Source organism: Echeneis naucrates, chromosome 18, assembly GCF_900963305.1.
Source record: "Echeneis naucrates chromosome 18, fEcheNa1.1, whole genome shotgun sequence".
NCBI classification, from domain to species: domain Eukaryota; kingdom Metazoa; phylum Chordata; class Actinopteri; order Carangiformes; family Echeneidae; genus Echeneis; species Echeneis naucrates.
In genome coordinates this window covers 9,513,832-9,526,398 of record NC_042528.1, presented here as the reverse complement: position 1 = coordinate 9,526,398, position 12,567 = coordinate 9,513,832, and the positions used below count along the sequence as shown (strand labels likewise).

At 41.7% G+C, this 12,567-nt stretch overlaps 1 protein-coding gene across 2 annotated transcripts; it reads left to right on the top strand.

The window, feature by feature from the left end:
- The first annotated feature begins 546 nt into the window (after positions 1 to 546).
- LOC115059013 (dynactin subunit 1-like) lies at positions 547 to 12,219 on the top strand. 2 transcript variants are annotated; one of them, XM_029526598.1, is made up of 30 exons: positions 547 to 695; positions 2,537 to 2,602; positions 2,739 to 2,933; positions 3,090 to 3,171; positions 3,281 to 3,312; positions 3,561 to 3,581; positions 5,104 to 5,256; positions 5,499 to 5,522; positions 5,991 to 6,188; positions 6,372 to 6,576; positions 6,697 to 6,775; positions 6,912 to 7,071; positions 7,174 to 7,278; positions 7,446 to 7,637; positions 7,744 to 7,860; positions 7,971 to 8,123; positions 8,224 to 8,384; positions 8,478 to 8,646; positions 8,868 to 8,936; positions 9,028 to 9,240; positions 9,521 to 9,682; positions 9,862 to 9,993; positions 10,105 to 10,230; positions 10,328 to 10,470; positions 10,574 to 10,740; positions 10,858 to 10,976; positions 11,057 to 11,252; positions 11,355 to 11,428; positions 11,513 to 11,602; positions 11,702 to 11,839. In XM_029526598.1, exons 2-30 carry the CDS (start codon positions 2,561 to 2,563, stop codon positions 11,837 to 11,839), a joined length of 3,717 nt encoding a protein of 1,238 aa, XP_029382458.1. In that variant the 5' UTR covers positions 547 to 695; positions 2,537 to 2,560. The 2 variants fall into 2 exon arrangements, with proteins under 2 accessions (XP_029382458.1, XP_029382459.1); XM_029526599.1 differs by lacking the exon at positions 5,499 to 5,522 and having other exon boundaries at positions 11,702 to 12,219.
- Positions 12,220 to 12,567: the final 348 nt, after the last annotated feature.

Here is a 12,567-nt window from a genome sequence, read left to right as displayed (position 1 = left end):
GGCCACGGCATCAGGGCCCAGGACACTTCTGCCCCATCCCTGCAGCTTTAGTACTCTGCTCTGTAGGAATGTACAGGTTGGTTAACTCAATTTCCAGTGAAACACCCCAATACTTTAATGAAAAGACACAGACGAATAATAATAATAAAAATAACCCAAAGTAATATTTCTTACGTAAATAATATATTGCAGCAAATGATCATTCCCATTATCGATTCATTACAGAGGTAGCTTTTGAAAAATACAAACATTCAGATTTAAATTTTGTCCACATTTAGTAAATATGTTATGTGTTGGGATTTTGATATATATATATATACATCGGTGAAAGTTGTGGTTGTTATGCAGGTCACAGCTTCAGTGACAAACAATTTAAGGCCATAAACAGAGACAAATTTATGAAAAACAAGCACAGAAACGAAAGGTATAAACGCTAAATAAGAAAGGGACGTCTATGGAGTTGGGGATGGAATCGTGTTTGCAGGTTTTAGTCAGACCGGTCGCAGCCAACAGAGGCGCTAATATCCTGCTCCTCCTCATCTCCAGACTCTGGACGCCGGAAGTGACCTGTCAGCGGAGGACACGATTGGATTTACAAGCTAGGTAGCCAAAAAACAACAACAGAGGATTTTTGGTTGTCCGCATGAAACACACAAGGGACTGCATTTAAAGACAGGAATCTCTGACTTTGCCAGGTAAAGTAAAATACCAGACGTAGCTAATCTGTTGTTTTCCCAACAGGACGTTAGCACTGACTTTAGCTAACGTTGTCGTTCAGTTAGCCGGTTTTAACATAACATAAGCTGGTTAGCCAAATCTGACTCCAACTAAACTGGCACGGCAAAGTAAAGCCTATATTTAGTTGTTTTAGGTAACTTTATGTTTGTCTGTTGTTTGGTTTATGCTAAGTTAATTTATTGTTAGCTTTAATGGGAATCATGTGTTCGCCTTTTCCCAATACATCTGTTACATCCTAAAGTGATATACTTAACTTGTATACTGTTTTATGACACACAAACGACAACAACAACAACACACAATTGAATGCATTTACTCCCTGGCCCGGTAAATAACAGTATCAAGCTATGAGATGTTAGCTAACATTACTCACTGTTATTTAGCTGCTAACTAACAGAATGATTTGACTCGCCGTTGACATGTTTTGTAAAAAAAAAAAATACGCAATTTAACTAGCAAGGAATGAAAGGATATAATCGCTTCCAGAAAGACAAAACACTGTACTATCCGTGTCAAATGTCAACATGTCTCAACTGAACACGAACACAGTTATTGGGATAAATGTAGGACAGTAAGTTTATGATCCCACCGCCATATTGAAGGACTCCCTGTAAATGATAAAGTTTGACATCAGTGTATTGTTCTGGTGGGAGACACAGCAGCTACATATTACCCTCCTCGTCAGTTCAAATCGGCTGTGACGTGTTATGGACTACTAAAGTCCCTCCCTAAAATCACACTCATGATTTTCCTCCCCTCTGTCCGGGACAGAGGAACGGATGGAAAAGTAGATGAAAAATAGCTTTTGAGTCTTTGTACTGGAGGTGAAACCATATTAACTTTTAATTATGGCTATGAAGAGGCGACATTCATATACCCCCAAGGTAAGTAACATGGAAGTAATGTATGCAATTTTTTTAGCAGACAATACAAAGTTTCCGTGCATTTGATAGGTAGAAGTTAAGACATTTTATAGGTTTAAATTGCTAAAACTATAAATGGTAAAGTTTTGTTGCACTCACCATAAAGGGGTTGCAGGATTCACCTTGTTGTACATTGCATCTTCATCAGATAAAATCTGTATAACATGGGTCAAGACAAGAATATCCTTTAGAGATAAATAAATTATGTTGGATTGTGTATCTTTAACCTATAGGCAAGCTTTTGTTACCATTAATCTTGAGTAGTATTTATTTTAGAGGATACCTCAAAACTCCTCTGCTACTCTGAAATGAACAAAATCCCAAGTTACACCTTCTGTCATAGAACTGTGGTTTCTATCGAGTTTTCTGCCCTGTGGTTTAAAACTGTGAGGCAGCATGAATTCACATGTTCTGGCTGCTCCATTAAAGGATTAAACTCGACCACAGTCCTGGTTTGTCCTGAATGAACATCTTTGTCTGAGCAAGGGAGAAACATAGCTTGTTTATTAAGAAGTCTATTATGGAGAGGGACATATGACTGGCTCCATGAGCATACCTCTGCCGTTTGTGGCCTTAAGACTCCTTGAATATTTTTGATTTCTTCAAGTGACCTTAATAACTTGAGCAGGGAGATTAAAGGAGCGGTATTGTTTCTCAAAAAACAATGCTGTTTGTGTTAGTTTTCCACAGGTCTGGTAGGCAATATAACTTACTCTGTCTTACCCACTTTTACTAAGTTAAGTGAGATGAAGTAAAATATGACTTACTCTATAGCAGAAGATTTTTGAAACAAACGGTAAATTAACTGATATGTAAGGACCAACTTCCTCCTTCATTTTCACACCTACTAATTTGTAGTCTCCCAATTCTTTCAGCTGACCAGCCCACTGATCAGCAAAATGAGCAGTGCAGGAACAGTGGAGAGTGGTAAACCTCCAAAGGTAGGTTTAACACAGTTTAACACAGACACAAGATCAGAAATAAAATGAAAAAAAGAAAGATAAGATAAATGAATGTCAACTAGTGTACAAAAACTGGATGTCTCTTTTCCTCCTGTATCCACTTTTCCTCTCCTAGATTGGCTCTGTTGTAGAGGTTACAGGGAAGGGTCAGCGTGGCACTGTTGCCTACATTGGGGCCACCCTCTTTGCTTCTGGGAAATGGGTGGGTGTCATACTGGATGAACCAAAAGGCAAGAATGATGGCACCGTGCAAGGGAAGCGCTACTTCACCTGTGAGGAAAATCATGGGATATTTGTCAGACAGTCACAGGTTAGTCATATTATAGATGAAAAGTGTCTGGAGTTCTATAGAATGATGTCATTTTCATTTCAGTATTTACACCTTATTACAAAGTAGTATTGGCCTGTACCTGCAATTATCCTTGAGGGCATGTTGTCCAGTTTCAAACCACTTCTATTTCTACAGATCCAGGTGGTGGAAGAGGGCTACAGTGCAACCTCACCAGATACTCCTGAGTCTGGTACTTCCAAGGTACTGAAACAAAAAGGTGAGTCTGGACAATAGTTTGATCTGAAATTCGGTCCTCAGAAAGATGTATGTTAAAGTAAACAATAAAAACAGCAAGTGCTAATACTGATTCTCATTTGTACCTCCAGACATCCCAGAAACTCCCAAAACATCTAAACAGGTAAGAAACTGTCACCTGCACTGTGGTTAGACTGCTGGAGAACCCTTTATGTTAATACCTGCTCTGTTGGTTTATGTCTTAAAGAAGACTAATCAGACCTTTAAAGAAAGTTTGTTCCTTTCTGGAGTGCCCTGTGTCCAAAATGACTTCTTCTTTCTTCTTTTCATTACACTGAGAATGAATTTCTGTTTTAATTTTCTGCTTTGGGTTTGATGTCTCATATGTGTTTTTCTCAATACTTTTTGCAGGCACCAGTGAATGTTAAGAAGGTAGAACTATTTAAATTCAGCATCTTTGCTTTGCCTTGGTTGTTGCTGATCACACTAAAAAGACGCTGGATCTTTTGCAGTTGTGTTTTGCAAGGAACATAACACACCAGTTGCCACTGATGGATGTCGTTTTTACTTCATTTCATTTCATCTTTTTGATTTCTGTTTGCTTTCTCACTTTATTTTGCCTTTTTTTTTGTTTTTGTTCTTGTGAAGGCATCCAGCATAATAATTTAGAGACAACAATTGTGACTCTTTCAGGGTCATCATGATGGTGTCTCCATCATCCTCTCACAATTAAGTGATGTTTTGCAAAGGTTTATATTTATTGCATGAATTCACATTTTATTCAGCTCCTGTGCCTTGAGTCATCAAAAATAATAGTTTTTTTAAACTGGAGTTAAATGGTGCATGCAACCCCTCAAAGCTACGATCACAAACATTGGTTTATAAACTAACAGTGGATATGCTTATGTGCTGCTTCTTATCTCTTACCTTGCTTCACTACTGGACATGTACGTGTGCGTGTGTGTGTCCCCCTCCCCCCCTTCTGCTCACCTTCTCCTCTCCTCAAGTCTACTACCCGCCGCTCTGCTAAGGTGAGCTTGTCTACAGCAGATACGGGAGGTCAGGTGTCATCAAAACACAATGAATTGAAATAGCAGTCCATTCTGAAAAAAAAAAAAAACATAGTAATTTTAATGTTGGTTAATTTTTTGGGGGAGTCTTACAAGTTCAAACAAAGGCACAACTCCAGATGTCTTGAATTTTTCAAACAAATGAGCATTTTTGTCCAGAAGGATTATGAGTGCATACTTAGTACTGAATTATATCTGTTTGATTAGTATTATGTTTAGATTACGATTGTGGTGTGTATATGTAGACTCATTGCCAAGTATTTTGGTCATTTTGACAGTGGCTACTTGCATTTAAAAGCATTTACTACAATAGCAGTAGTGTGCATGTTGCTCTCCCTGATTTCCTCCTTAAGTTATGGTTCTGATACTATTCTAATTTTATTTAACAGAGTATAGTGACTGTATGCGTTCCATGTTAATTTTGAGGATAAGTAGAACACTAACTTGGTAAATAATGTATTATAAATGAGCTAACAGTCGCACACAGCTGAAAGTCTTAACACAGTCTCTGTGATCACACCGTGGCAGTGGAGCACACCACGTCTCACGCCTGCAACCTCTCTCCCTTCCCTGTTGGTACGTGCCTCTGGTCGCCTCAGCCATTCACTCATGGTATGCTCTGCCATACTCCAGTGCTTCACCTGCCGCCTCACAGGGATTGGTTAAACCTTTGGTCACTGGACATGGTTCAAATTGTGGGTGTTTGTGGCACGGAGACACGGGGCTTCACCGCTGTAGACATTCTGTACTAAACACCAAGAACAATGCCTGTATAATGTGTATGAAACTGCCAACACAATTCTCTTACTTTTTCCTTCCTTCTCTCTTTTATCTTACGCTCTCAGTCTTGCCTTGCTCTGACACTTAATATTCTTTGCCAACAGGCCTCTCGTGAGAATCTGTCATCTTCTCTGTCTGGTAATGTCAGTGAAGGCGGCCTTTCCTCCAACCAAGGTGCACTGGGTGCTCCTGTCGTGCCTCAGCCCAGTGGTTCACCTGCAGCAACCCCAGGCCCAGTTCCAGCCACCCCAAGCAAGGTGGGTCCCTGTCAATTAGAAGAGAAAATTGTAGTCAGCACAACTGCAAAAATATGCCTTTAAACACCTGAAATAAAAATACTTAATCGCACAAGTTGTGTTTTCATATGTACAATGTCACTTGCTCAAAAGATGCACAGTTTTCTCAGGTTGTGACATCTTCATTATTTGTTTCTATTTTCCACCATATTTAATTTTAATGAGCTTGTCCCATTTCATCCATGCTATTGTTGTGTGACCAGATGGAACCTGCCATTTCTAAACAGGTAGAGTTTTCTCATGGCTAAATTGCATGCTGGCTATACCACGCATGAGTTTACTAACAAACCCAGAATAAATCACACTCAGCACATCACTCAACAATGATTTTGTAATTTCCTCACAGTGAATTTTATAATGATGATGATGCATGGTTTTAACTTTCAAAGACACTGAATGGAATACTCTATCCCAATATTGCATTTGTGGGAATTGTTTAATCTTTCCTCATTATGTGATAGTGTTTAAATCAGACTTCCCTGTTGAAGCTGTGGATTCAGATGTTGAAGTCACTTAATTGAGGGGATTCTTTGTATTATAATGACAGTATCAATTTCTGGTGGTGGGATTTGATAACAATGTTTCACATTTTTCACTTCTGTCTCAAAATGAAATGGTGAGGAACAAATTAAGCCATTTTCATTAATTTAAACTGTAGAACTTACCTGGCATGCCCTGCTCTCTGTCCTTCTCAGGAGGAGGAATCCTTGCGAGCTCAGGTCAAAGACCTGGAAGAGAAGCTGGAGACCCTGAAGATGAAGCGGACAGAGGACAAGGCCAAGCTAAAGGAGCTTGAAAAACACAAGATCCAGCTGGAGCAGCTCCAGGAATGGAAGACCAAAATGCAGGAGCAACAGACTGATCTGCAGAAACAACTCAAAGAGGCCAAAAAGGTACAAAGAAAAATGAAGTGCTACTAATCATCTAAAGTGTTGTCCAAATATTGTGCCAAAGGTAAAAGGAATACAGATTTCTGGAATAGGCTGCTTTCTTTAATCATTTTAGAATGAGAGAGGCAGCTTTGCTGTCATCATACATGTCTTTCTGAAGCTTTACTTCATACTTCCAAATTCCAGGAGGCCCGTGAGGCACAGGAGGCGAAGGACCGTTACATGGAAGAGATGTCAGACACAGCTGATGCCATCGAGATGGCAACATTGGACAAGGAGATGGCTGAGGAGAGGGCAGAGTCTTTGCAAGTAGAGGTGGACACACTGAAGGAGAAAGTGGAGGAGCTCTGCATGGACCTGGAGATCCTTAGACATGAGATCTCAGAGAAAGGTTTATACTCTATTCACTAAGTCGTAAGGTGTCTTGGTCTTTTTAAATCTGTCTTTTCCTCCCTTCTGTCTTCCTGTTATGGTTTTCTGTAGTTCGCTGCCATTTCGTTTCTTCATGCAGGCTCAGATGGTGCTGCCTCAAGTTATCACGTCAAACAGCTGGAGGAGCAGAACAGCAGATTGAAGGAGGCTCTGGTCAGGTCTGTCAGATGTTAACTGTAGTAACAATGATATGAATGTCACATGGAACGTTCATGTTCAAATGTAAAAAGTACCCTTAAATAGAGCCAAATACAGCCATTTAAAAAATCTTGGATCTCTGATTTTTCTCCTCAGGATGCGTGACCTGTCTGCTTCAGAGAAACAGGAGCATGTGAAGCTGCAGAAGCAGATGGAGAAGAAGAACACAGAGCTGGAGACTTTAAGAGCTCAGAAGGAAAAACTGCAGGAGAAAGTCAAGCAGGCAGAGGCCACTATTGATGAGCTGAAAGAGCAGGTAAAGTCAGAGAGGATATTGTTTTTATGAGCTTCTGGTGCTGCTTCATGTTACCATGGTTTTTGGTAAATATTTGCCAACCTATGGATGTATTTGTGCCAGGTGGATGCTGCTCTGGGGTCAGAGGAGATGGTTGAGACCCTGACTGAGAGGAACCTTGACCTGGAGGAGAAAGTCAGAGAGCTGAGAGAGACCGTCACTGATTTGGTGAGTACACGTTTATGTCCTCTATTCATCACATTGTTCTCATCATATACAGAGCTTCAGACTTTGATGACCCAAATGTAACATCCCATTGACTTGGCATGGTGTGAGTGCATGGTCACTGTGTTTGACCCTTTATAGAATCCCTGTGTTTTCTTCTGCACCAATAGGAGGCGATTAATGAGATGAACGATGAACTTCAGGAAAATGCCAGGGAGACAGAGATGGAGCTGAGAGAGCAGCTGGACCTGAGTGGTGCAAAGGTCAGAGAGGCTGAAAAAAGGGTGGAGGCTGCACAGGAGACTCTCGCTGATTACCAACAGACCATCTCCAAATATAGAGACCTAACTACCAGGCTGCAGGTGGGTGGCAAGAAGGCGAAACACTTATGCTTTAGGATGTGAGCTTGACATGGCTACATTTTGTGCAAGGCATATTGTGATGCCATATGTGATTCCTGTTCATTAGGATGCCAACAGGGAGCTGATCAGCCAGCAGAATGCTAATGCTGAACAGGTTCAGCAACCGCCTGCAGAACTATTTGACTTCAAGATCAAATTTGCAGAGACCAAGGCCTATGCCAAGGTAGGAGGCCTGATAAGACTGATAGAAGTTTACCAGGTTTACACTTTTGCGGCCTGTGTCCTTTTTGTCCTTCAGTCTCTTTTATAAACGCTGCTAATTTGTATCTCCAGGCCATTGAGATGGAGCTGAGGAAAATGGAAGTGGCTCAGTCAAACAGACAGGTGACACTCCTCACCTCCTTCATGCCAGACTCTTTCCTTCATCATGGTGGAGATCATGACTGCATACTGGTCCTTCTGCTCATCCCCAGGCTCATCTGCAAGGTATGATGCTCTGTGAGACTTTCCACAAACTACTGTTTTTGTGCTTTGTGTCTGTTTCTGTTAATTGTATATTCAGTGTGTGTATCTGTGTACCTGTTAGGCTGAGCTGCTCAGTAAACAGGCCCAGGAGAAGTTTGACCTGAATGGGAACCTGGAACAAGGACCAGGACTCAGAGGGCCTCCAGGAGAACAACGCAGCTTTGCCTCAGGACTGGTGTACTCCCTCAACCTGCTGCAGGCTACCCTTCACAAATATGAACAGTGCGCACTTTATCACTTACTTAGATTCTAGGATGTATGATTAGATTACTTCAATATTTAGTTGCTGTAATACTGTAAACCTATTCCTTCTAGGGCCCTGAATACCTGCAGTGTGGAGGTTTTCAAGCGAATGGGGACACTTTATTCTGAAATGAACTTTCATGAGCGCTCCCTGGATTATTTCATCGACCTGCTGCATAAAGACCAGCTGGATGAGACTGTTCAGGTGGAACCCCTGACTAAGGCCATCAAGTATTATCAGGTAAGGAAAACTTAACATTGAAGAAATTCTTAAAAAACACACACAAATAATAAGATACAGAAAATTTAGATATATCTTGAAATTATTCTGAATTGTCACCACCATAAACCACAATTTCCTGTATAAAGACATAGTTAAAATATCATTTAGGTTCAGTACATTCATACTCAAACATGATCAAAACGTATAGAAGAGTAACTCACTGTTGTTTCATTTTCCAGCAACTTTACAGCGTCCATTTGGCAGATCTCACTGAGGACTGCACTGTGCAACTGGCTGACCATATCAAGGTATATCAAGCTTCTCCTGTGGTGCCATCGTTCTGCTGAACTGAGTAAAGCAGGCTTTTTAACCACTTCCATTTCTTTTTCTCACCTTCAGTTTACCCAGAGCGCACTGGACTGCATGGGAGTGGAAGTTGCTCGTCTGCGAGCGTTCCTGGCACCAGGTCAGGAGAGCTCTGGCCTCACTGTGCTTCTGAAGGACCTGGACACTTCCTGCTCTGATATCAGACAGTTCTGCAAGAAGATCCGTCGTCGTATGCCTGGAACAGATGTGGTTGGAGTGCCTGCTGCTCTCAATTTTGGACCTCCGGTATAAACAATATACACAAATGCTCAGAAATATACATATATGTAGTTAATAACTATGCTTTAGAATGTTCCTTTTTCACCCTCTATCTTTGGTATGACTGAGATGCAGTACAACTGTTATTACTCTGATCGAAACATAAACATGACTGACATAAATTGATGCTTATTGGCAGACACTTTTATCCAAAGCAATTTACAATGAGGGAGTCAGAAAAAATATCCAAACTATAATCTCTGACCTACAATATATGTCTGACTGACTGACTTGTCCCATCTGGCAGGTGTCAGAGACACTGACAGACTGCAGGCGCCAGCTGACCCGTGTGGTTGCCGTGCTGCAGGAGGTGGCTGCAGCTGGAGCTCAGATGGTTGCCTCTCTGGCAGAACAGGAGGGAGTCAATGCCCTTAAACTGGAAGATTTTGCCTGCAAGGTTGTGGAGCAGGTACTGTGAATAATCATTTCACAGCCAGTCTGATGAGGGATGAATGATGGCCTGAACCAATCGGCAACTAGCAGTTACAACACAAAATTTTGTTATTTGTTGGGATCTGGGATATTTCCTCCAGTAGCAGCTGGGTTTTTGAATTCTTTTTTTGTTGCTGACCTCTTTTCTCTACCAAGGTATATGGCTCCCATGGCATAAATGGACCAGAGTGTCTGCGTCAGTCCTGTAGCTCTGTCATTGCCACCATGAACAAAATGGCTACAGCCATGCAGGAAGGAGAATATGATGCTGACAAACCTCAGGGCAAGGTATTATTATGCCTGACCATCTCATGCAGACTCTGAAATCAAAGTAGATATATGCACCTTGTCACTTACTCCTCATTCAAATTCTTGTTATATTTCTCTTCCCATCCTCAGACTCCTCCTGTGGAGATGAGAGCAGCTAGTGTCAGGGCTGAGATGACTGACGCTGAGGGTCTAGGAGTTAAACTCGAAGACAGAGAGACAGTCATTAAGGAGCTCAAGAAGTCTCTTAAAATCAAGGTAACATCGTAAAGAAAACACCGTATCACGTTTTGTAAATGAGACTGCCAGAATCTGACACAGAGCAGGTGTTATTGAGGCTGTACCTCCCCCCCAGGGTGAGGAGCTGAGTGAGGCCAATGTCCGTCTGAGCTTGCTGGAGAAGAAGCTGGACACCTCCACCAAAGATGCAGACGAACGGGTTGAGAAGATTCAGACCAAACTGGATGAAAATCTCTCCCTGTTGAAGAAGAAAGAAAAGTAAGAACTATGGACGCTGAATAACTTAAGGCCGATTTTACTTTGTGTCACAGTTTTGTTCCTGTTACCGCTCTTATTTATTTAACCCCTCGCCCACCCTCAGGGAGTTTGAGGAGACAATGGACGCTCTGCAGGCTGATATTGACCAGCTGGAGGCAGAGAAGGCAGAGCTGAAACAGCGCATCAATAACCAATCAAAGATTACCATTGAAGGACTGAGAGGTCCACCTGCTTCTGGGATTGCCTCCATTGTTCAGGGATCTGCAGGAGGTAAATTACTAAGCATTATGGTCACGTGTAAGCAGATTTGTTTGATACAAGTGTGATAGCCTTTAATTTTACCTCCTCCAAAGCAACAACCAACCCTCGTTTCCTCCCTCTCAACAGGTTTGGCTGCCCCCATGGCAGGGTCAGTGCAGGTGGTGGACTCCCCTCTCCTCAGGCAGCAGGTGGAGGCTCAAAGACTGGGTATTAAGCACCTAAAGAATGAAAATAATAGACTCAAGGTATGTTGGTTTGTAGCTATGTTGTTGTATTTTGCTGGTTGTCTACTCTTGTAATTTTGAGCTGGAGTGTATTCACACAGGCAGAGAAGATGAGAGCCCAGCTGGCCTCCCTGCCTCCACTCTGCCCTCCCAAACTGCCACAAATGTCCAAAGAACGCTCCTCGCTCCCAGAGGGACTCAACACTGGGATCTACCGCAGGACCGATCAACTGCTGGCAACACTGCTCAAGCTGAGCGCAGAGTTTAAAGTAGTAGACATCACTGGGAAGACAGCAGGTGAGTGTGTGAGCAAGCATTCAAACTTTTTCATTAACTAATTTGAAATGCATTTTGGCTGATAATACAGCTAATAATACATGTTTTCTTTTTTTTTTCCAGTCAGTGCCAGTGCCCAGCTGTTGGAGCAGACAGCTCGGCTGCAGAACCTCAGCGACGCTCTGGACAAACTCAAGGTGACAACTTCATGGTTGAAATTGTTTGGCTTTATCACGTCAGTACAATGTGACCAGCATAAAGACAACACACTTGTGTTTCAGGGAGAAGTAGCTGAACATGTAGTCTCATACCAGCCTGGAGCAAAGGCTTCCTCTGACTTCGCTACCTTCCCAGCCTCCTCCTTCCTAAAGGTAAAAACATCCAGTTCAAAAAGTATTTTATTTTCAACTTAGATTTCACTACTTTACAAATGTGAAATCACACATGCACATATTTGCCTTGTTTCTTAGGCCAAGGAAGAGAAGAAAGGAGGAACAGTGTTAGTAGGTCGTGTTTCTATTCCATGCAACCACGGACAAGAACAAGTGCACCGCCTGGTCCTATCACAGCAGCAGCTGGAGCGAGTGCACTGCCTCCTTATGGCATAGGGCAGCGAGCTCGTGAACTACAGCCAAGATTGATTTAAAAAAGCTTTTGTTCTTTAATCTCATTTATTCTCATTCCAGCTTCCACTTCAACATTCTATGTATCCTTTCTGCTTGTCACTATTCTCAGGAAATCATATCCAATATTTGCAAAGACTGAGGCAGAGGAATGTCTGCATGTTCACCTAAAACTGATTGGTGTAACTTTAAGTGAAGTCCTCATGGATTTAACTCCTGAATGTCACATAATGAAAGTGTCACATTTGTAAGCACCAATTTGCCAACTCTTCGAGGTTAAGTAACAAGTCATGTTTTGCTGTCTCTTTGTATCTTTTGTATTTGTAGTAATTAATTCAATAAAAATAGGCACGTCAGAGCAAATATTTATAAATGAATCATTTTTGCCTCAAGTGCAAGGCCCTTTGCCTCTTTGACAGAAAATAGTTGAGGTTACAGACTAACATCAAGGTCCATAGTTTGGTTGTGCACAACAGCAGAGGAAAGGGAAATGTGTAGTTTCCTCTAAGTCCAATGCCTCGTGTAGTTAACATTAGCTTGTCAAAGGCTTTGATGGTATTAGGCCATGTTTATCATTTAAGGATGTTGTGAAAAGTTTTAATCAAGATTAACAAGACAATATACAAACGTTACACACATTTCCACTCGTGAAGTCTCATTAGTGCTAAATAATCAGTTGTCTGCTTTGGCCAAAACTTCATCTTCATTCTGTG